General features: G+C 51.0%; 1 protein-coding gene across 3 annotated transcripts in view; it reads right to left on the reverse strand.

The window, feature by feature from the left end:
• Positions 1–532: 532 nt before the first annotated feature.
• TSPAN11 (tetraspanin 11) overlaps positions 533–21,478 on the reverse strand; it is a 56,090-nt gene continuing 35,144 nt past the window's right edge. Inside the window, exons 4-8 of one of the 3 annotated variants that reach the window (XM_084765961.1) lie at positions 10,759–10,833; positions 9,882–9,986; positions 7,556–7,732; positions 7,110–7,196; positions 533–924 (exon numbers count right to left, since the gene is read on the reverse strand). In XM_084765961.1, the coding sequence (XP_084622087.1) occupies positions 865–924; positions 7,110–7,196; positions 7,556–7,732; positions 9,882–9,986; positions 10,759–10,833 (504 nt within the window). In that variant the 3' untranslated portion in view covers positions 533–864. The remainder of the gene's footprint in view (positions 925–7,109; positions 7,197–7,555; positions 7,733–9,881; positions 9,987–10,758; positions 10,834–21,478) is intronic. The other 2 variants (XM_084765962.1, XM_084765963.1) reach the window with 2 other exon arrangements.

A 21,478-nucleotide genomic window follows, 5' to 3' on the forward strand; every position in this document is an offset into this window, starting at 1 on the left:
CTTCTCTGGGATAGTGGAGAGGGAAGTAGAGAACACAACAGTGGGGTCACGAAGACACTGGGAAGTGGGATGCAGGTAGCTTCGTCTCCCCAGCAGCTATGACTTACAAGCCTGTGGTGTTCTCCACTGGGATGGGGTTGTACATTCACTGACATTTTAAACCTGGCACTTTGGGATCCAGACTGGGGACAGGAGTGGGGGCTGGGCTAGTGAGCCTCATGTGACTCTCCCAGGTGCTGCAATCAACCTACCTTCTTAGTGCCCTGTCCTGGTGGCTCCAATAGCCTGGCCTTAAGATACCCCCCACCCCCCACCTTACACCACTCCTGTCCCAGGACTTCCAGGAAGGATGTGGCCAGCTACTGTGTGAGGAGATTAAAAACAAAAACAAAACAAACAAACAAACAAAAACAATTAGGTTTAGGGAAGGGATAACTTAACTCAGGCTGCCCAAAGTGGTGATTTTTCTCTGAGGAGAGCCAGCCAGGGGCCCCGTGCCAGTGGGAATCACACACCAAGCCCTATAGGAGTCTCAGAGGGACCAGCCTTCTATTCCAGACTCAGGCGCTGAGACGGAGCAGAGGGAGCTGAGCTCTGCCTTTCTGTGCCCCATGCCTGACAAAGGGCTCTGGCTGTCTCTTGCCAAGATCGTCCCTTGCCAAGGGTTCTGGCAGTGGATGAGTACTTAGAAATGGAGGAGTGGGTTGAGGACCCTGGCCAGCAGGGATGCACAGGAGCCACACGCACAGGCTCTGCAGAGGGCGGAGGGAGTTCATGGCCCCAGCGCTGACTCTGGAGGCCTGGTTCCGGATGTGGGGATGTAGGTCCTTGTGTGGGACAGTCGGCAGGCTATAGGGGCGTCCTTTAGTAAAAGTGTTGCTGGAGCCTTCGGTGCAGGCAGCAGGTGAGAACCATCCCGCAGATCTGCCAGGTGGAGAGAGCAGAGAGCAAAGAGACATGAAAACCCCACAGGCTTCGGGCTGAACGCGGGGAGGCAGTTGCCTGTGCTGGAGAGGGCTGGAGATCTTCACCTCTTTGGCTCTGCCTTTCTCACAGGATCCCAGGGGTAGGGTGGGGTGGGGCGGGGTTGGGGGGGAGCAAACTCTGAGAAGTGTTCCTCCAAAGGGAATGACTTCTGGGCTACAATGAGCTCGAATCATTGCTACGGTTATATAACACAAGCCAATCCTGTGGGTCTGGGTTGGGATCCAGTGGCTGTTTACCCCCTCAAGTACCCACCTAGTTTGTGCTACTGGCTTGCGGGCCTAGAGGTTCTCTATAGGCAGCTCCGTTTATCAGGCTCCTCCGTGATGACATCCCCACTCACACACCAGAGCTATCTGAAGTGTCTCTTAGACAACTTCCTGCTTCCTCAGGGGTTCATAGACTAAAGCCCATCCTGAGTTTCGGAAGAACACTGAAGGTCCCTATGAGCTCAGCGTGGGAACTCTGGCATCCTGCTTGCCGGTACCCCTACTGTATCTACTGGTTGAGCAAGAATACAGAGGCTCCCACCTGCCCAGTTTCCTATATGGTTCCCACCCCCAAACTACAGAGGATCTGTATTCTCCACTCTTTGCTCTCCCAGCCCTGAAGCTGTCTCTTCCTCCCTCCTCCTTCCTACCTAGGGGCACCTTAAGGACAAAGAGATGTGGGTGTGTCAGATCCTGGTGCCCCATGGCTGTCATCCTTATCTTGCCAGTGTAGTGCCAGTGTAGTGACAGTGTAGTTGCTCAGTCCTTCTGCTTTGTGTTTAGGACAGGAGTCCCGTGTCAAGCAGTCCCACACTGTCGCATGGCACAGAGATGGAGGTGAGCGCCTCTATGTAAGGGATGCGCCTCTTTCCCTGGCTTATTTTATAGGTCTGACCTTGGCTCTGCACGCCTGGGTGCCAGGCAAGCCTCAGCCAGAGTAGGAGCAGAGCCACGAAGATGAGCGTGGCCTGAGGCAGCTGCCTGTCCTTGTCAGGTTAGCTTCAGGTCATCAAGGACAGGTTTATCCCTTCACCTCCCTCCCACTTCCCTGTCCTCGGCCCAACATTGGTGGACAACTGAGGCCACAAATGCTGCTTTCAGCTTTAGCCTCAGTGCTAAGAGCCCTGCTAATCCACATTGGGGACCCCGGATCAGAAGCCCAAAGGCAGCTTAGGAGGTTATCTCGCCTTCACTGGCTTTAAGCAGCTGCTGTCAGAGCCATCCACAGACAAGCACCCAGGGACTGTGGCATGCTGCCCCTGTCTCCATCTCATGGTCGGATGCTTTTCCCATGGGTTATATGGGTCTTTCTGACGCACACAAAGAGAGCAGGTCCTGTGTGTTGTAGGCTGTATCTGCCTCACCTCAGCATGCAGTTCACTCGAGATGGTCCTGTACATGCATGCACGCGTACACACATGCACACACACACACTCACACACACACTCACACACACGTGTTTCTATATACTTCACCCTAAACTGCGTGGAAGGATACACTGATGCACACATGAATGCACGCGCGCGTGCACGTGCGCACATACACACACACACATATACTCAGAGAGAGAGAGAGAGAGACAGAGAGAGAGAGAGAGACAGACAGACAGACAGACAGACAGAGACAGAGAGAGACTAGAGAGAGAGGCACATGAGCATGCACATTTATCCTTAAGTGCACAGCATGGTTGAGCCATGCAGCAAGCACAGTGACATGAGACAACACAGGGAAGTTCTGGGAGGGAGTGTGACCCGGTGAAGGCAGCCTACCTCCTGGGTGTGGCTCCTGCCACCAACTCCACTTGCACAGGGCACAGGGCTCCCATGGGTGCTGCTTGGTACAGCATTTGGTCACACATGGGGCACTTTTTAAAACGGGGCTGTGGTTCTTGGTTTCTTATGGGGCTTCTCAGCAAGCAGCTGGTGGTCTTTGGGCAGCATGGAAGAAGAGCCTGGCTTGGCCCATATGCCCTTTCCGTTCTTGCTAATGACTTGCAGATCCCAGCCCCAGCTGTCTCTTTTAGCATCCTACCTGTGGGCCGTCAAGATTGGTTCTATTTCAGCTGAGCAACTTAGGCTGTGTCACCTCGGGGGTAATTACATCCTTCTCTAAGCCTGTCCTGGCAGGCAAGGTTCTTCTAAAGCCAGAAGCCAGCCCCTCTCACATCTGAGTGAGGCCAGCAGGGCCTCCAGGACCCCCATTCACTCTATAGCCATCTCCTGCCACTTCCTGTCACCCCCCCTTCAGAATTTAGTATCCATTGCCTCCTCCAGGAATTCTCCCTAGCCTCAGGAATGGCCAAGGCAGCTTTAATTCCCCCCCCCCCCCCCCCCGCACCTGTGAATCCAGTGCACAGCGCCTGATGGCAGGGTAAAGCCCTGTGTGCTCGCCTGCCCCTCCCCCCACGCCTATGGAAAACCCCACACCTGCCCTCTATGGGCAAAGCATGGCCCCGGCACAAAGCCAGTGCACAGTGTGCCCTAGAGCCTCCTCTGCATGTCTCCTGAGTGAAAGATGCCTCCTCCAACTTTGAGGAGGACAGCCAGGAAAGATCCTTAGGCTACTTACTATAAACTCTTTAAAGTTTCCCAGTTAGAATATCCTATAAATTACTAAGATTATGCTGGAGTGGAAACTATTCATAAAAGCAGAAGCTGGTGGAGGAGAAAGAACACCAGGCATGGGGTGGCGGAGGGAGGGGGGTGAAAGGGGGGAGGAGGGGCAGCAGGGGCAGCTGGTTTTGCCACAGTGGTGGTGTGATCTTCAGGGAGTGACTTTCCATCTCTGGGACTAGTTAGTCATAGTCAATGTGCATTAATAAGATGGACCCAGCAGCCCTCAACCCTGAGGGAGCACAGGTTTGATTGCTTGACAGGACCCTAAGTGTGTTGAGTTACACAGTGGGACCACAACAGCCTGGGAATGTGTGCCCAGAGGTTTCTGTGAGCGGAGGGGCTTCTCCCTTCAGCGTTCCTGCCATCTGACTTCTGCTCCAGCTTGCAGTCACAGAGACAACACTCTGCGAAGGCCACTGTCAGGCCATTCCATTTACGTTCAGTGGTGTCTTATGGGTCTCTTTGTGAGTCCCACCCGCAGTTCCCGCCTTGCTGCCAGACTCCCATGGGAAGTCTTCCTGTGGCTTTCTTCTCCCGCCTCCCAAGCCCTCCATACCTTATGTCTAGCTCCAGTTGCCTCCTCTGGAGTCCCTGGAATCTGAGGAAGCTTCCTTTGAAGGTACCCTGAGGTCTGGGGGCTGCCTTAGCCATTGTATGTAGCGCTGGGCTTGGCTGGGTTCAAAGTTTGCCTAGGGATCTTACTCGTGGCCTAGGTGAGGATTCCTCCTGAGCACACATGTAAGTGTAAGTGTCATCACTTCCACTGAGCACGCACATCTTGGTCGACATGTCAGCGAAGCACTGATGAACCTGCTCAGACACCTGGCTGAGGTCAGCGTGGGCAGCCCCGCACTTCTTGTGTAGTTTCCAGAGTTCAGAGAGCATGTGCCTAAGGTGACTGGTCAGTGAGATAGGAACCTTACCAAGATCTCAGGGCAGTGAATGTGTACGGTTGCTAAGGGGTTGGCCAGAGCAGCAGATTCCAAACTTAGCTGCAAACTGTGCTTGTGCCTGAGGGCTCGAGAGCAGCGAGTGATGGCCCGCTTGCTTGGCCTGCCTCCTGTTTCGATGCCAACAGCCGTGCCTAGCAGACCAGTCTCCTATGTACCAATTCCACTGGCTGCTGCTTTAAAATAATTTCTCCAGTCTCTCTATCCTATAGGTAAAGAAGAGAGAGACTGTGGCTTCCCTGAGGTCACACAGCAAGATGTGGGGATACAGTTACAGTCTAGGCCTTTTGGTACCCAAGCAAGATTCATCTAGTTCCCAGAAGACAGAATCAGGAGCACCATCTTAGGATGATGTTCTGAGCCTTGGTGCACGTGTGTGTATGCGTGTATAGAGGCCTGGTGTCTGCTCTAGCTAGGAGGAACAGGCCTGATTTGAGCCCTTGCTCAAGGTTCCAGGCTGCCTGGAAGGACTGGGCAGACTAATATCCATCTCTGGCCAGTAGAGGGCACTCTAACAGAGGCTTGACCATTAGCAGCCTCTTCAGAGAACCACAACGGAGAAAGCTGGGCAAGGGGTGAGATGCAGAGCCCACAGTATGCGGAGGTGTAAACTGTCTGCCCAATGGCCTGGCCACAGTGGCACTGACCTCCTCTGACTTTGGGCTCTAAACATTTTCATCCCTGTGCCTAGCCCTCAGGGTTATTACCTTTGGCTACAATTTGTGCAGACAAAGGCCAGGAGGAAGCAAACAGAGGTGGGCCAGGCCTAGTCAATGTTCTTCTAGGGCAAGCCCCTAAAAATCTGCATGATGGGTCCCTAGAAACCCCAATGAGACAGAAGCTGGAGGGATGGGCAGCCCCTGCCTGGTCTTCTGCCACTCTTCTGGGTTCACTACAAAGGGCAGAGGCCTATCCTGGGAAGTGCAGGAAGGGCTGTGCAGTGTCCCTGGGCTCCCTAGCTAGCAGAGAGGAGACCAAGGAACCACTGGGAAATTTTGGAGGGATGATGGATGTATGTAGAAGTCAGTGCAATGAGCATCTTTTATGGGGCACTCACATCTCTTGGCAACGAGGCCGTGACTTGTACACATGACCTTCCATCGCAGGAGGAGAGATGGCTTCATTTTATGAAGGACTGAGGCTTAGAGATGAAATAACTGGCCCCTAGGTCATGTGACCCAGCTCATCAGTGGCAGAATCAAGAAGGTTCTGCCCCCTGAGAGGCTGGGGGCTTTGTTCTCAGCATTTGAGGCTGCAGCTGGCCCTCCAGTCCCACTTGGGAGGGCAGTGGAACTTGGTCTGGAGATAGCACTACACTGCATGCATTTCCTTCCCATGGGACCTCTGTATGGGGCAATCCACTTGGGAAAGCCAAGGGCTGTAGTGGCTGCAGGCTTAGGCAGGAGGCTGTGTGTGGTCTCTCTGGGCCTCAGTTTTCTGATGAGGCAAGTACCGGAGAGTGCTCTGGCCACGTGGCTTGGGTGGGGGGGGGTGAGGATCCATTAGGAAAAAGAGCCTGAAAATGCTCTGGGACCACAGAGAACCAGATAAGGCCAGCTCGCACCTACCTCAGAGGTAGGCATGCATGTGAATACGTGTGTGTGTGTATGTGTGTGTGTGTATGTGTGTGTGTGTGTATGTGTGTGTATGTGTGTGTGTGTGTGTATGTGTGTGTATGTGTGTGTGTGTGTGTGTGTGTGTGTGTGTGTGTGTGTGTCAGGTGCCCTGTGTGGGCCATGTGCTGTCCTGCACATCCCTGGTTCTTATGTAGGCGATGTGAGAAAGAGGAAATGAGCCTCATTGTGCAGATGAAGTTGCAGGACAAGGAAGGTAGGCAGTGGCTCAAGGTCACATGAAGCCAGAGGCAGACTGGGATCAGTGTCTGACTGTTCAGCCCCTTCCCTCCTTAAGATGTCACTTACGGGACTGGGGTGGGGGACACAGAGCAGGACATTATGATGCCTAGGTCCTCCTAGAAGGGCAGTCGCCACACAGCTCCCACCACCGGAAGGAAGCAGGAGTGTGCATGAGGAAGGGAGCACGTTCTGTGCCTGATCAGCCACTGAAGAGTCCCTCCTCGCTCCTCCCCTAAGGTCCCTTGATTGGAGCAAATGTTGGGATTGAAGTTCACTGTTTGCACGGATGCAGAGGAGGGGCCTGAAGGGGGAGGCACTGAGAGCAGAGTGTAGCTTTTCCTATCCTTAGGGAGATGCATATGTGAATGCACACGGAGTGATGGCAGCTACACGCATGCATATGTGCACAGGCAACTTAAACACACACATGTGCACACACCCTGGCATAGATGTTCACAAACCCAAGCAGGCTGTGCTGGCACACTACATGCCTGACCCCACACTCAGGGGGTTGTCCCAGATCCTGACAAATCCAAGTTGTTCAAGGCTCTCTGGGGACTGACAATATGTGGTCCATCCTTGGTTGCAAAGGGAGGCGGGGAGGGCAGAAGTGGGCAGGGACAGGCATGCATGTGCAAAGCATCAGCTCCTCTTCCCAAGACCGGTGTGTGAAAGAAAGCTCAGCTGAGGGAGATCATGCCCTGCTTCACTCACCTGCAGACAGGCCACCCCGATGCCCACTGCCCCCATGAGCAGCAGGTGGTCAGCTAAGAACTGCTCCAGCTTGGCCATGCAGCCTCCCTGCAAGGTAAGGGTGGGTTACTCAGGCCGTGGCCCAGCATGACCCAAATAAGTGGGTTGGGAAATGAGTGACTAGCATCCTGTGTGCTGCTGAGGCTGAGGGATGCCAGTGGTTGAGAGGACCAGCCTTGGAATATCTCATGGCCATTTGGAGAGCCCTAGGGGACAGGCCATGGTGTCTGAGACTTTTAGGAGGACCTGATTATTCTTAGTACCCTTAGTACCCTGTCAGACCTTTGAGGATGACTCCAGGCTCTGTGATTGCAGGCCAAAGAGTGTGTTTCGCTTTACCACATTCTGCCTGCTGAGCTGGCCTTTCTGGGGATCCCCCCCAGGCCCCAAGTGACCTCAGCACTCACCTCCACCTTGTAGATGTTGGAGGGGTGGGCCCGCAGACCACAGCGGGCTACCACTGTCTTGCAGCAGCTGTCGGGCACCTGTCGGCCCAGGGCTTCCTGAGACAAGATGTATGCGCTGTGCTGCCAGTCGGCTGAGCTGTTACTGCCACAGCATTTGAACTGAGAAGAGAAGAGGGACTGGGGTGAGAACGGTCAGTGTGGCGCTCCTGCCCCTGTGACCCAGGGCCACAGGTTATGCTATTTGGGCTTTCACCTGGCACCTCGCTCCTCTGTTATTTCCCTTGGGAGAAGGACCGTCTCTCTGGGGCCTTTTCTCTGCAGAACACCTGTTGGCTACCCTGTGCCAGATATTCTAAGGGTAGGGATTATCTGAGAAATTGGGGGGAACAGACAGGTTTGGAGCTTGCCCTGAGACCAGAGGGGCATGGATTGTGTCCCAGAGGCTATGGAGGACACAGGCCAGTCAGCAGTGACTACAGAGGCTGTGTGAGTGCTGAGTACAATCCAGCAGGTCAGCACATTCAGAGTGACTCGAAGGACATATGTTTGTCACTCCTCCCCTCGGAGTCAGGACACTGAGACCCTAAGACCATGCATCTTAAGCTGCATGGCAAAGCTGCATTGAGTCTGTCTCTTGGGTGTGGGTGCAGGGACGTTTGATGCAAATGCGAGATACCGATTACATGCCAGGAATGAGGCTGAGGACCTGGCTCTTAGCTTACCATTCGCTGTCCTTGAGAGGGACACGGCAGAAGAAGGGCAAATGATTTGTTTGGGGTTAGGAAAAGCCTGTAAGTGTGAACAGAGATCTTGCACGCTAAACATGCCCACAGCACAGGAGAACACCCTGAGCGTGTGCACAGTGTAACAGCAGGATCGGGGCATACACGTGGCAGAGCAACTGGAGCAGAGAGAGCGTGCACGCTACATAATATCACACCCAGAGCACACACATGACATAACAGCATGATCAGAGCATGACCACAATTCATGAGACCACACAACACACAGAATGCAATAGCACACACAGAGCAATCACTGGGGTGAGCTGTGTTGAGAGTCACGCGGAAGTGGTACAGCATGTGTGTGTGTGTGTGTGTGTGTGTGTGTGTGTGTGTGTGTTTGTTGTTGTTCTTCTTGGTGGTGGTGGTGGTGATGATGATGATGATGATGATGATGATGATGATGGACCTGAGCTGCTACATCACTTATAAAATGGGGACAAAAGCCTCTGAGGTAGGGCTGTGTGAGGATGGACAGAGTGGGTGCCTGGAGAGCATTTAGCATTTGCACAGAGCCAATAGATATCATGGCACAACTGTTATTATCCTCATCGTGAGAGGAGTGGTCCATGTACATGTGTGTCATTTATGTACCTGTGGCCCGGCTGTGACTCTGGTTCTGATCCACCACTGTAAGCTCGGTCCTTCCTACCTGGATGCTGGCTGGGACACTAACTGCCCCAGCTGGGGAGAGGCCCATGTTAACATATACTGAGCCGTGGAGGCTGGTCAATGGCAGGCTTTACTTTAAGCTGAAACACTTTCCCCGTGATTGCCCACCTCTCACCAGGGCAGGGCCTGCTCCCCTCCATGCCACTTCCAGCCCCATATTGCTACTCTCTAACCTGAGGTGCCCAGGAAAAACTGCCTGGTGTCACCTGTTGTCCACAGCTCCCTGAGTGGGATTCCCTGCCTTACCCTTTGTCTCACAAGGCTCCTTACATGTGGGACCCAGCAGGTGCACGCTGCTTGCAATAGGTGGCCAACAGTGTGGGTTGCCCCATCCTATCAACTAGGCTAAGAACATGGTGCACGGCTACATATGTCATGTGTGTACCCGTGTGTACACACGTGCTCCTTAGTCATTTTCTCTGGGATCTGCTGTGTCTTCTTAGAAACAGGACCTTTTTTCCCCCTGTCCCTCATGTGCTGTCCAATTGCTCCCAACAAGAAAATTATTTCTTGTTCTGGGCCACAATAGCCTGATGTAGAACACTGGGGCCTTGGTGCCCATCTTTCTGAGGAAGGACAAAATTAGTGCGTAGACAGGAGGGGCTGAGAACATCTTTCTGCCCCAGGAAGACAGCACTGGAAGGCAGCAGGATGGGGTTTGAACAGAGTGGAAGAGGGGTACTGGGAAAGCCAGGGTTCAATGAGTACTTTCCACGCTGTCAGGGGACACATCTAGGGGTGCTCACCATCACTGCACCCCGCTACCGTATGGCTTAGGTTAGAGAAGTGTAAACAGAAGCTCAGAGAGGTAGAGCCAATTGTCCCCGGGGTCACGCAGACTGGGAGAGACAGAGGCAGGATGTAAACCTTACGTCCTGCTGCAGGCGGTCCACCGAGGCTGTGATCTCTGCTGCCCTGGGCTGCCCATAGCGCTCAGTCAGGGTGCTGTTCAGGTGCCGCTTCAGCTCGTCGCTCAGCTGAGGAGGGGAGCATGAAGGAGTGTCAGCAGAATCCCCACTTTCCTCTAGGACCCAGGTGTCTCCAAGTCCTCACCAGCTGGCGCCAGGGCACTGTAATGACTCAAGCAGCTCTGTGAGCTGACGTGAAGGGAAGGTGTGAAGGGCAGAGCTGACAGTGGGGCTGAGGATGATGCGGCTCACGGCTGCATCTCATGGGAGCTGCCTTCAGCTTGCCGTGGATGTGAACACGGATCACAAGATGAGGTTCAATAGGTGGAGCCTTGTGACCCTGGGAAACTGTGTGGACACTGACTTTCAATGACCTATGTGGTTGGGACATTCTGTCTATGCAGTCCAATGTCACCCTGCTCTTGTCCTCAAATCCTGAACCGTAAGCACAGGAAGAGAGAAAGATTCCGAGTCTCACCCATCCAGGTAGGCACGGCCACCTCCAGTCTTCATAGTCAGTCAGCCCACCATTTGACCCTTTCTGACTCCTAGTCAGTGGCTGTCTTAGCTGATGGGTTCCTTGTTTAGAGATCCCGGGAGGGGAGTATCCCACCTGAGAAACTCTCACTCAGGTTTCCACATGAAACCCAGCAGCGCCAACAGGGGCAGAAAGATCTACCCGATCTGGGACAGGCAACTGGGGTGCAGAGGATCACCAGCCCAGGAAACAGGACCACCTATGAGGGACAGCTGCCCCAGCTGCTCAGATAGCACGAGCCCTGGGAACCTCATGAGCCTCATGGAACCAACAGAAAACTCTGCAAGAGGACTGCATACTTACCCTCTGGTAGTATACATGTGCCAGGACCCCGGCCACCAGCTCCACGAGGAAGATGACCAACAACAAGCAGAAATACTAGGAGCAAGCGGAAGAATGACCACGCTGGGGATCAGAGCTCCCCTGTAACAAAACCCTCTGCAAAGAAGGGGGGAAAGGCAGGGATACCTGCCAGGACGCCTGTCATTGTCATTCTCTTCTTTCTTATCCACATCTGGACACAACAACCCCTGCTGGCTGCCACTGCCAATTTTCCCACTCACCCCTCTGCTTATTGGTCTGTGGGGAAACCCAAGGATCCACCCCCCCATCTAGGCTTGAGTGGACACTGACTAGATGAAGTATTAGTGGCTCGCGGTGGGTAAGCAATATGAATTTATCAGAGCGCTGTGTTGTCAGTGTTTGCGTAGGGTAACCTCAGAGGCTCCAGATGTGGTGGGGAGTCAGAGTGGGCCTTTGTGGAGGTGGTGACATCCATGACACCTCTCTAAAAAGGACATAGAGGCACTTGCCAGGCAGAGAAGGACAGCAGCCCAGGAAGTGCAGAGCACTTGAGTCTGGGCGATGGTAGGTACCCAGGTGGCTGGAAACAAGAGACAGGCTGGGCCAAGAGCTCAGGGCCCCAGAGGAGGCAAAGACAGAAGGCCACGGGTGTGCTTTGAGGGATCCCCTGCAGCTGTGATACTTGCGTATATCCTTCATAGCTTTCCCGGAGGCTCATGGCTGCCCTCGCCATGCCTGCCTCTCCCAGGCTTCTCGGTGCCAGCCCTGAGCTTCAGATAGCTCAGGAGTATGGGGAGGGGTAAAGGGTTCCCAGGACACAGCCCTTGGTGCCAGGACTCTTCAATCTGTTTGGGCAGATGGTACTGAATGGGATCCAAAGTAAGCTGAAGAAGCATTGAAGGGGTTTGTGATGCCTGAAGTCACAGAGAAAGCTGGTGGCAAGCCTGGCATCTGGGACAAGTCCAGGCTCTTGTGCTCACTGGGACTAAGTGGATGGGTACCACTGCAGATTAGAAAAACACTCTCCGACCAGGGTGGTGTGCTTCGACAAGAGCTGTGCAGGATGGATGCCGTGGCCCTTATACATAGAATACAAGCTTTGGGGCTGTCTGTGGTAACCCTGACCCACGGGGTTGGGTTTTCATTCCCTTGCCAGTGGCAATGGTGGCATCCCCTACCCTGCCCACTCTGACCGTTTGGAGAAGACTGGACCTCCTGGAACTCTGACATGCTTCCTCCCATAGCATAGCCAACGATAGGCGTGAGGTAAGCAGCACTTGTCAGACAGTATCAAGGACCAATGGCCTAGATCAGTGGAGGACATTCCTGGAACGGCCTGGCCTATCAGACATGGTGGCTGCACCATAACCCATTCACAGTCCACAGGGCCCCACTGATTCTAATATGTCTGCCATTTTGGTTGGCTTGAAGTTGTCCTGCACTCCCTTTACCCAGATGTACTACTAAAGGCAACTTTTATCCTGCCACACAGAGCCTGTAAGCAGGGACTACTGGTCGACCCAGACCTCATGAATGCATATTAGCATACCCTCTAAGACATCAAGGAAGATGTGATAGAGTGCCTGTCCCTGAACAGCAGGATTGGCTGCTTGCAGCTAGGAGATCACATCTTGCCACCTGCTACCTATCAGCTATGAGTTACTCATGGACACCAGTTGTCATTTCATGTTGCTCCCGTGAGGAAATCACTGCTATGGCACCTTCTGGAAGCAGGTAGGGAAGAGGAAGGAGAGAGACATGAAACCATGTCAGATCTCTGGACTCTATGACAGACGAAACTAGCACTGGCTACCACTGGGACTGTTCAGAGGATCCAACAGGTCATGTGACATGCTGACTTGTCATGTAGAGGAGGTACATGGGTATTGTGTGAAATGCTCAAGGGAGCAAGGACTGATGCTCCAGTCCGAGAAGGTGTCCCAGGAGGCAAAGGTCAAGTCTGGTGCTCTAAGAGGCCTGAGGTAGCTACGGGTGACACTTCAGGCAGCAGTTCTTACTGCAAGACGTTTGCAGGTGTGTGACTCACCTGGGCTGGGGAGGAGGACTTGAGTCATAGCTTCCCAGTGACAGCTCCCAGGAGGCAGGCGAAGGGCTCAGAAAATCCTGCAACTCTGAGCACAAGACTGCCTGATCCTAGAAGATTGCTATATTTGTGATGGGCGGTCATGAGCCCCCAATAAACGCATCATCCCTGCTGTCTCCTTGTTGTTTTACTCAGTCCTTGTAGCCTCCTAGCACTCAGCTCCTCTGTATGCTTGTGAGCCTCTGCTTGCACCTCTTTACAGTTCCCACCGGCAGTGCCTACCTGCCCTTCATTTCCCAGCTCAGTCCTGACTCTACTATGCCAACCCCTGAAGATGTCCATAGCACCAGCTGCGTGCCATCTACCTACTCATCCTTGTTTTTTTGGTCCTCTTCTCTTGCCTTGGTTGCTTCTGATTCCTTCCACTGTTGGTCCCCTGCTCCTTTGCTCTGGGGACTCATGACTGTCTCAATTGCTTTTGCTGCAGGTCTCAGTCCTGTCTCCCCTGAGTAACTGTGAGCCTCTGCCATTGGAAGCACATCTCAGAGTTCCCAGTCTTCCACAGTGCCCGGTAGGGTTGAGTTTATGCTTGGGCAACTCCGCTGGGTGACAGGAGGAGTTGTGAGACCATAGGAGCAGGCAGTGAGGTCAACCTCCTGCTGGTGAAAGCAGTTTAATCTTCTGTCTGGAAGCTACACAGCTGCTAACTGAGTTCAGCTTACTAAGAGGTTCACTCAATCTGGAAAGATTTTTGCCTTCAGGGGCCAGTTGGCAAATGCCAGAGACATTATGCTGTTGTCGCACCCAGGACAGAAGGTACTGTGGATCCCACCAGGCAGAACCAGGGTGTTGCTGACCTTCCTTGAGACATGAGACAGCTCCTACCACACAAAACTACCTAGCCAACGAGTGCCAGTGTGATTCAGAGGTTAGGGAAAGCCTGAGATGCATTCCCCTTCCGGGTTCTTGGGCTGGGGATTTGCATGTGTGTCCCCAGGCCCTCTGGAATGCACAAAAGAAGACCAGAGAGAGTTATTCCCTTTCTGAGAAGCCAGAGATGGAACTCAGAGATAACAAGCCTGAGAGGGCCTTGGTTGACTCTGCCTGCCTGGGAGGACACGTCTGCACGCGAAACGACTCAACTTGACCTAAGCAAGCAAGGGCCAGGAGCCTGGAGAGACGCTAATGTTGTGTCCTTACTTCCTTCATATGGAAGCATCTTCTCCTGCTACAAAGAAGCTACAAGATTCATAGACCTCCGCCCAAGGTTTCACAGCAGGAAACAATGGTTGGACAGGAGAACTTTTGGGTGGAGCTGGCTGCAAGATGTACAAGCAGTGCCGGAGATTCAGCCTCGACTGTGCTCGGGTGAGCTTTCCAGCAGATTTTGGTCACCGGTGCTCCTGCCAGGAGCACCAATAAACTCTGCTTCACGAATCTGGACGTGAGTGGGACTTTTTAGGGCGACAAGATGGTTGTTCACATCTCCCAGGAAAAGACATTTAGTCCCTGTGAAACTCTTCTATCTGAAGCACTGGGTTCCCCCTCCCCCCCCCACTTGCTCTTGGTGACCTGGGACAATTGTGTTGCCATGCAGACGGTGTAGGCGTGGCCTTTGTCCAGATTCTGGGGATCCCGCTTGCACATCAAGGCCTTTATTTCTTGGAGCCGTCTCCCCAGCCCCCTTGCTAATTTTTTAGTAGAACAGTTTTAACTAGAAGCAAAGTCAGATACTTTCTAAAATGATAGATCTGCGGGGAATCTGGGATTGCACAGTATTCTCTAAAACAAACCAGTATATTTTTTAATGAGAGGCTCTGCAGGAAATATGTCTCCCTGGGACTTTAGGGCAATTAATTAGAAACAGTCTTCAGATGAACTCACACGGCACTGGGGCAAGCTGAGTTCCAGGTAATTTCCCGCTCAGATATGCAGGGGCAAATGACACAGGGCAGCAGTTCAGAATCTGTTTTGCCATCTTTGCGGTCAGTTAAGAACTTTATAAAATTGCCCTTTCGGACTTCCTCTGTTCCATGGATGCTGCCACCAAGAAGATAGCTTTGCCAAAGCACCCCTTCTTGACCTACCTCCCTGCACCCCACCCCTGCCACCTCTCTGATGATGAGAGTTTTAAAAAAAAATGTTTTGCAAGTCTTGCAATCAGGCCACCACATAACCATCAAGGTGCTGGTCCAGGAGGGCTGTGAGATACCAGTTTATACTCAGAATAGTCTGGAAGAAAGAGCAGGATCAGGATGTGGCCAAAGTTAAACGACAGTGAGATGGGCCCCACTGAAAACCTCAGCCGCTGAGTGTGAAGGATTACAGCAGCAGGCAGAGGGAGGACCAGGGACTCCAGACAGAGCCCAAACCGGAAAAGACAGAGCCAGCTGTTTAAGCAGCAAGTGACCTTGGGGGCAAATTATTTTCTGACAATTACCCAACCAGCTGGAGGCACTTGGCTATTTGCAGAAGAGAGAGGATGTGGATTTGGAGCATCAAGTCATTCCTCTAACAAGATGTCACTATTGGAAGGTCGAAGGTGACTTCTAGCCCTCCTGGCTCACAGTCCAGTGCTCACAGACTGGGTCAACAGGCCACAGCCTTGCCCTGCTGGATGCTGGGCCTGAGCCATCCCACCTGGGAGCTGTGAAGTTGTGCCAGTCTGTGGCTGCTAGCTTTCACATTCGGTCTGTTGGGGGGCGCAGCAGAGGGGGGCAGTGAGGTGAGAACTGGCATGAAGATAGCTGGCTGAAAGCTGGAGGGGAGGCAGAGACACTGCAGGGAGGGGGGCTGACAGGTCCTGGGGAGGACGGAGGTGTTCCAGAAACACATGAAGGAAGTGTGATAGAGGTCATCCAGAGTGCAAGGCTAACTGCCAGGGGCCCAAGAGGATCACCTTGCAAGTGTTGGGCCTTTATGAATGCAAAACACAGTTTCCGTGAGGCTAAGCCAAAGACAGATGACTACCAGGTTTTATGCAGGGACTTCCCAGGGTTCCATCTAAATGGGGCTGAGTGACAACAGGATCCAGGATGGGCACAGGGCTTGCAGCTGGCAGCAGGGAGAGAAGCAGGCCCCTCATGGCAGGGAACCCGAGGATGCTACTGCTGATAGACTCATGGATGAGGACCTGACCAACCCTCTGCCATGAGCCTCTGGAAAGGCCTGAGCTTTCCCATTTTTTTTTTCTCTCACAGGCTAATAGGGAGATGGAGTAGCATGTGATGGAGGCAGGACAAAGATGGTGGCAGGGGCCCAGGATGCAGTCACAGTGTGGTCTCCGGTAGTGAGAGTTCTAGGACAAGACTATTGATGAGAAGAGAGGAAAAAGAAAAAGAGGGGAACTGATAAGGGTGAGACTTCTACCAAGAAAAAAGGGGAAGAGACCTTAGGCTCCAGGAAACAGATAGTCTGGGGGTTGGGAAAGGTCTTAGGTCTTGGAGGACAAAGTGTCTGAAGAGGGTTTAATCCCCCTTTCAGCATAAGGGTCTAGGTTCCTCAACAACCAATAGCAACACCACAACCCTTTTCTCTTCCTCCTTATTGTGTCCAGAAAAGCAGGAGAGCCAGGAAATATTGGGCTCAAAGACCTGCTGAGGTTGGTGGCTCAGCCTCAAGCCTTCCATGTCCTGTGAAAAATTAGCTGCAGAAGTTTGAAGGTCAGGGGTGATGGTGAAAGTGAACTGGCTGTAAACACAAACCAACTAAAACCATGCTTCTACAGAAGATGCTGCCGGAAGCAACAGTAACCAGGTACAGAGAAAGGTGGTCCTGGTTTGGGAGGCAATGGCACAGAAGCTGGCCTGGCTTGGGAGTGTAGGCCTAGCTTGTCTCTGTGATAAGATGCTGTGTAACTGGGACAAAGTTTCCACCCTTGGGGGGGGGTGGTTCTTCTGCATTAAATGCAAACGGGGCCAGGCACAAGGGCATGTGCAGGGGCATGCACTACTGCTTGTGCTTTTGAGGCTGAGGTGCATCAGTGGCATGCAGAAATATGGTTAGGTACAAGAGAAGGCTCCCTACAGGGTCCATTCAAAGACCCAGGAAAGGAGGCAAGAATCTGGACACATCCAAGGGCTTTCTTGCACCATCGGAAGTAATCAGACATAGCAACACTTGGCTCGGAAGGAAACCAAAAGACCAGTTGTCTAAAACCCATCCAGAGACTAAGACTTTCAGGATCTTGCCTGGGTGACGGAGTGGTTTAGTACTGGGGACAGAGTTGTTGGCATCTTAGGAGACCAATTTGTTATAAAAGTCCCTCCACTAGGCAGTCTCACAAGCCAGAGAGAAGCCATGGCTTGACATCTGACCCTCTTCTCGACACCACTGTCATCACCTCTTTTTCCTTCCTCCCTTCTTCCATGGTTCACATGACCATCTGTACAATCATCCACCCTCCTTTAAGATCAAGGTCTAGGAGATCTCCAAGATGGCGGCCTCCTGCATGCATGGTATCTGAGTAGCAGAAGATCAGAGATTTCAGACCAAGCAAGTGACCTGGCTGCAGACTCCAAAAATGCCAACACCTATGTTTAACAGATGACAGGAGGCATCTTGGGAGCCAGTGATGCACAGTTCAAGGCCCTCATGGATGGCTCCAGATCCAAGGGACACACATGGTCCTAGGCTCCCTCTACCCAGCACCTTCTTCTTAGCTGAGTACTACTCCCAAGTTCCAGGGACACACAGCTCTCCAGCATCTGGACATCATATTCCTCCCACATCTTAGATACCAGGTACACCAGGGACACCGTCTCCAGTTCTACCCATACCCCATGTGAAGAATTGACAGACAATAAGAGCACACAGGGTCCCGTTCCAAGACAGCGGTGCCCAGTGGAATCTGAATACCAGGAGTGCAGTGATTATGAGGCAAGCAAGTAGCTGTGCTGCTGATTCCAAAATGCCAGCATCTGTTTGTGTTTCCTCCAGGGAGAGGAGAGGATCCCAGGTGCCAAACATACATAGTGCCACCCTCAGAACTCCCGGCTACTCCTGCCATCCTGATTATGACTCTGGATTCCAGAGACTCACAGATCCAGCCTATGGTTCATGGCTCTACTTGCCACCTTTAGGAGACTTGCAGGACCTCAGGATCACACACAGGTTAGACACCCATACCCTAATTCCCTGGTTATAGGTCCAACTTGGACATGACCAGGAGAGAAGAGCTGTAGGCTATTCCAGGAGATCCATCCACCAGCCCACAACCAGGGCTCCCCCCTCATGCCCAAGAAGCCCAGCAGGCTCAAGTAACAACCATCCAAGCCCAGGGACAACCAGATGGCTAAAGGCCAGCATAAGAACACAATCACCCAAACTAGAACAATGTGGCAACCAGAACCCAACCGTTCTAATACAACAGCTCTGGATATCCTAACAGAGCTGAAACATGGGAAAATTACCTTAAATCTATCCTTATGAAGATGATAGAGGTCTTTAAGAAGGAAAGGAATAAATACCTCAGAGAACAACAAGAAAATACAATAAAACAAATAGAGGCCTTTAAAAAGGAAGCAAATAAATCCCTTAAAGAAATACATGAAAATACAATCAAACAGGTGAAGTAAATGAATAAAATGGTTCAGGAACTGTATATGGAGATAGAATCAATAAAGAAAACACAAACTGAGGAAATCCTGGAGATGGAAAGCTTAGGGAAGAGAACAGGAACTACAGAGGTAAGCATCACCAACAGATATAAGAGATGGAGGAGAGAATCTCAGGCATAGAAGATACAATTGAAAAAAAAAATCAATACATCTGTCAACAAAATGATTAAATCAGAAAAATTTCTGACACAAAACACTCAAGCAATCAAGGACACCATGAGAAGATGAAACCTAAGACTAATAGGGATAGAAGAAAGAGAAGATTCCTAGCTCCAAGGGCAGAAAATATTTTCAACAAAATCATAGAAGAAAAATTTCCAAGGATATGCCTTTAAACATACAAGAAGCTTACAGAACACCAAATACATTAGAGCAGAAAAAATTGCCCCACCACATAATAATCAAAACACTAAATGTATAGAACCAAGAAAAATATTAAAATCTGCAAGGGAAAAAGGTCAAGTAACATATAAAGGCAGACCTATCAGAGTCACAAGTGACTTCTCAACAGAGACTCTAAAAGCCAGAAGAGCTTGGGTAGATGTTTGCAGACCCCAAGAGACCACAAACATTAGCTCAGACTACTGCACTCAGCAAAGATTTCAATCATCATAGATGGAGAAAACACGATATTTCATAACAAAACCAAATTTAAACAATATGTATGGACAAACCCAGACCTACAGAAAATACTAGAAAGAAAACTCCAACCCAACGTGGTTAACTACACTCAAGGAAACACAGGATATAAATAACTTCACTACAACAAAACCAAAAGAAGACAACTCATAAACACACTACCACCACCATCATAATAAGAGAAGCTAACAATCGTTGATAATAAATGTCTCTCAACATCAATGGACTCAACTCTCCAAAAACAAAACAAAACAAAACAAAACAAACAAAACAAAAAACCCCAAAACGACACAGATAGGCTAACAGAATGGATATGTAAACAGAACCCAACATTCTACTGCATACAAGAAACACACCTCAGCAACAAAGATAGAAATTACCTCAGGGTAAAGGGCTGAAAAAAATGTTTTCCAAGCAAATGGACCTAAGAAACAAGCTTGGGTAGTTATCCTAATATCAAATAAAATACACTTTCAGCCAAAATTAATCAAAAGAGATAGGAAGGACACTTTATACTCATCAAAGGAAAAATAAACCAAGAGGACATCTCAATCCTGACCATATATGCCCCAAATACAAGGGCACCCACATTTATAAAAGAAGCATTAAAGTTTAAACCACACATCGATCCCTACACATTAATAGCGGGGGGCTTCAACACCCCACTCTCACCAGTGGACAGATCATTGAGACAGAAACTAAATAGAGAAAAAATGAAACTAACAGATATCATAAATCAAATGGACCTAACAGCTATCTACAGAACTTTTCACCCAAACACAAAAGAATATACCATATTCTCAGTACTGAACGTATAGTTAGTCACAGAGCAAACCTCAGCCAATGCAAGAAAAATGAATTAACCTATTGTACTTTATCAGATAACCATAGATTAAAGCTGGACTTCAACAACAACAGAAATAACAAAAAGCCTACATACTCCTGGAAACTGAACAACTCCCTACTAAATGACCATGGGTCAGGGAAGATATTAAAGACTTCCTAAAATGTAATGAAAATGAAGGCACAACATACCCAAACTTAGGGGACACAATGAAAGCATAGCTAAGAGTAAAGTTCATAGCACAATGGAATACTACTCAGCTATTAAAACCAAGGAAATCTTGAAGTTTGCAGATAAATGAATGGAAGTAAAAAAGATCATTCTGAGTGAGGTAACCCAGACCTAGAAAGAACACATGGTATGTACTCACTTAAAAGCAGATGTTAGCCATATAGTACAGGATAAACATACTACAATTCACAGACCCAAAGAAGATAAGTAACAAGGAGAACCCAAGGGAGGATGCTTATCTCTCACTCAGAAGGGAAAATAGAATAGACACAGAAGAGGTGAAAGAGAAAGAGAGAGAGAGAGAGAGAGAGAGAGAGAGAGAGAGAGAGAGAGAGAGAGAGAGAGAGAACAAGGTAGGAGAGGGAGCACAGAGAGAAATGAGGGTAGAAAATCAGACCTAGGGAGAGTGAGGATGGGAGGACAGAGGGCTTGCAGAGAGAAAAGAAACTATGAGTGGGGCCTTCTCTCTGACAAGCTGGAGACCTATGGCAGGGTAGGCTTCTGGGAGGCTATGGGGGTGACTCTAGCTGACACCCCTAGTTGCAGGAGTCATGGAGACTGAAGAGGGCACCCTCTAACTAGACAGAACTCTTAGTAGAGGGAGGGGAACAACAACCTACCCACAAAAACTTCAACCCAAAATTTCTCCTGCCTACAAGATGTGCATGGATAAAGATAGAGCAGAGATGGAGGGAATGTCCAACCAATGCCTGGGCCAATCTGAGACCCACCCCATGGGAGAGAGCCAACCCCTGACACTATTAATGATGCTCTGCTGTGCTTGCAGATGGGAGCCTATCATAGCTGTCCTCTGAGAGGCTCCACCCAGCAGTGGTTGGAAACAGATGCTGAGACTCACAGTCAAGCATTGGGTGATACATAGGGAGTCTTGTGGAAAAGGGGGGAGGAGGATAGAAGGACCCGGAGGGAACAGGAACTCCACAAGAAGACCAACAGAGCCAATTAACCAGGGCCTAGAGGGCATTGTGGAGATTGAAGCACCAGCCAAGGAGCATGCATGGACTGGATCTAGGCCCCCTATACAGATGTAGATTATTGGCAGCTCAGGCTTCATGTGGACGCTGTAGCAAGGGGAGCAGGGGTTGCCTCTGACACAGACTCCATCGCCTGCTTTTTGATCTCTTTCCCCTGGTGGGGCCTCGACAAGCCACAGGGGAAGAGGATGAGTTCAGTCCTGATGTGACTTGATGTGCTGGGGTTGGTTGGTAGGAGGGGGCTCCCCTTTTCTGAGGAGTAGGGGAGGGGGTAGGACGAAGAGAGAGTGAGGGTGGGACCAGGAGGAGAGGAGAGAGGAGGCTATGATGGGGATATAAAGTGAATAAA

The sequence above is a fragment of the Acomys minous genome (genome assembly GCF_964271855.1).
Source record: "Acomys minous genome assembly, chromosome: 17".
NCBI classification, from domain to species: Eukaryota; Metazoa; Chordata; class Mammalia; order Rodentia; family Muridae; genus Acomys; species Acomys minous.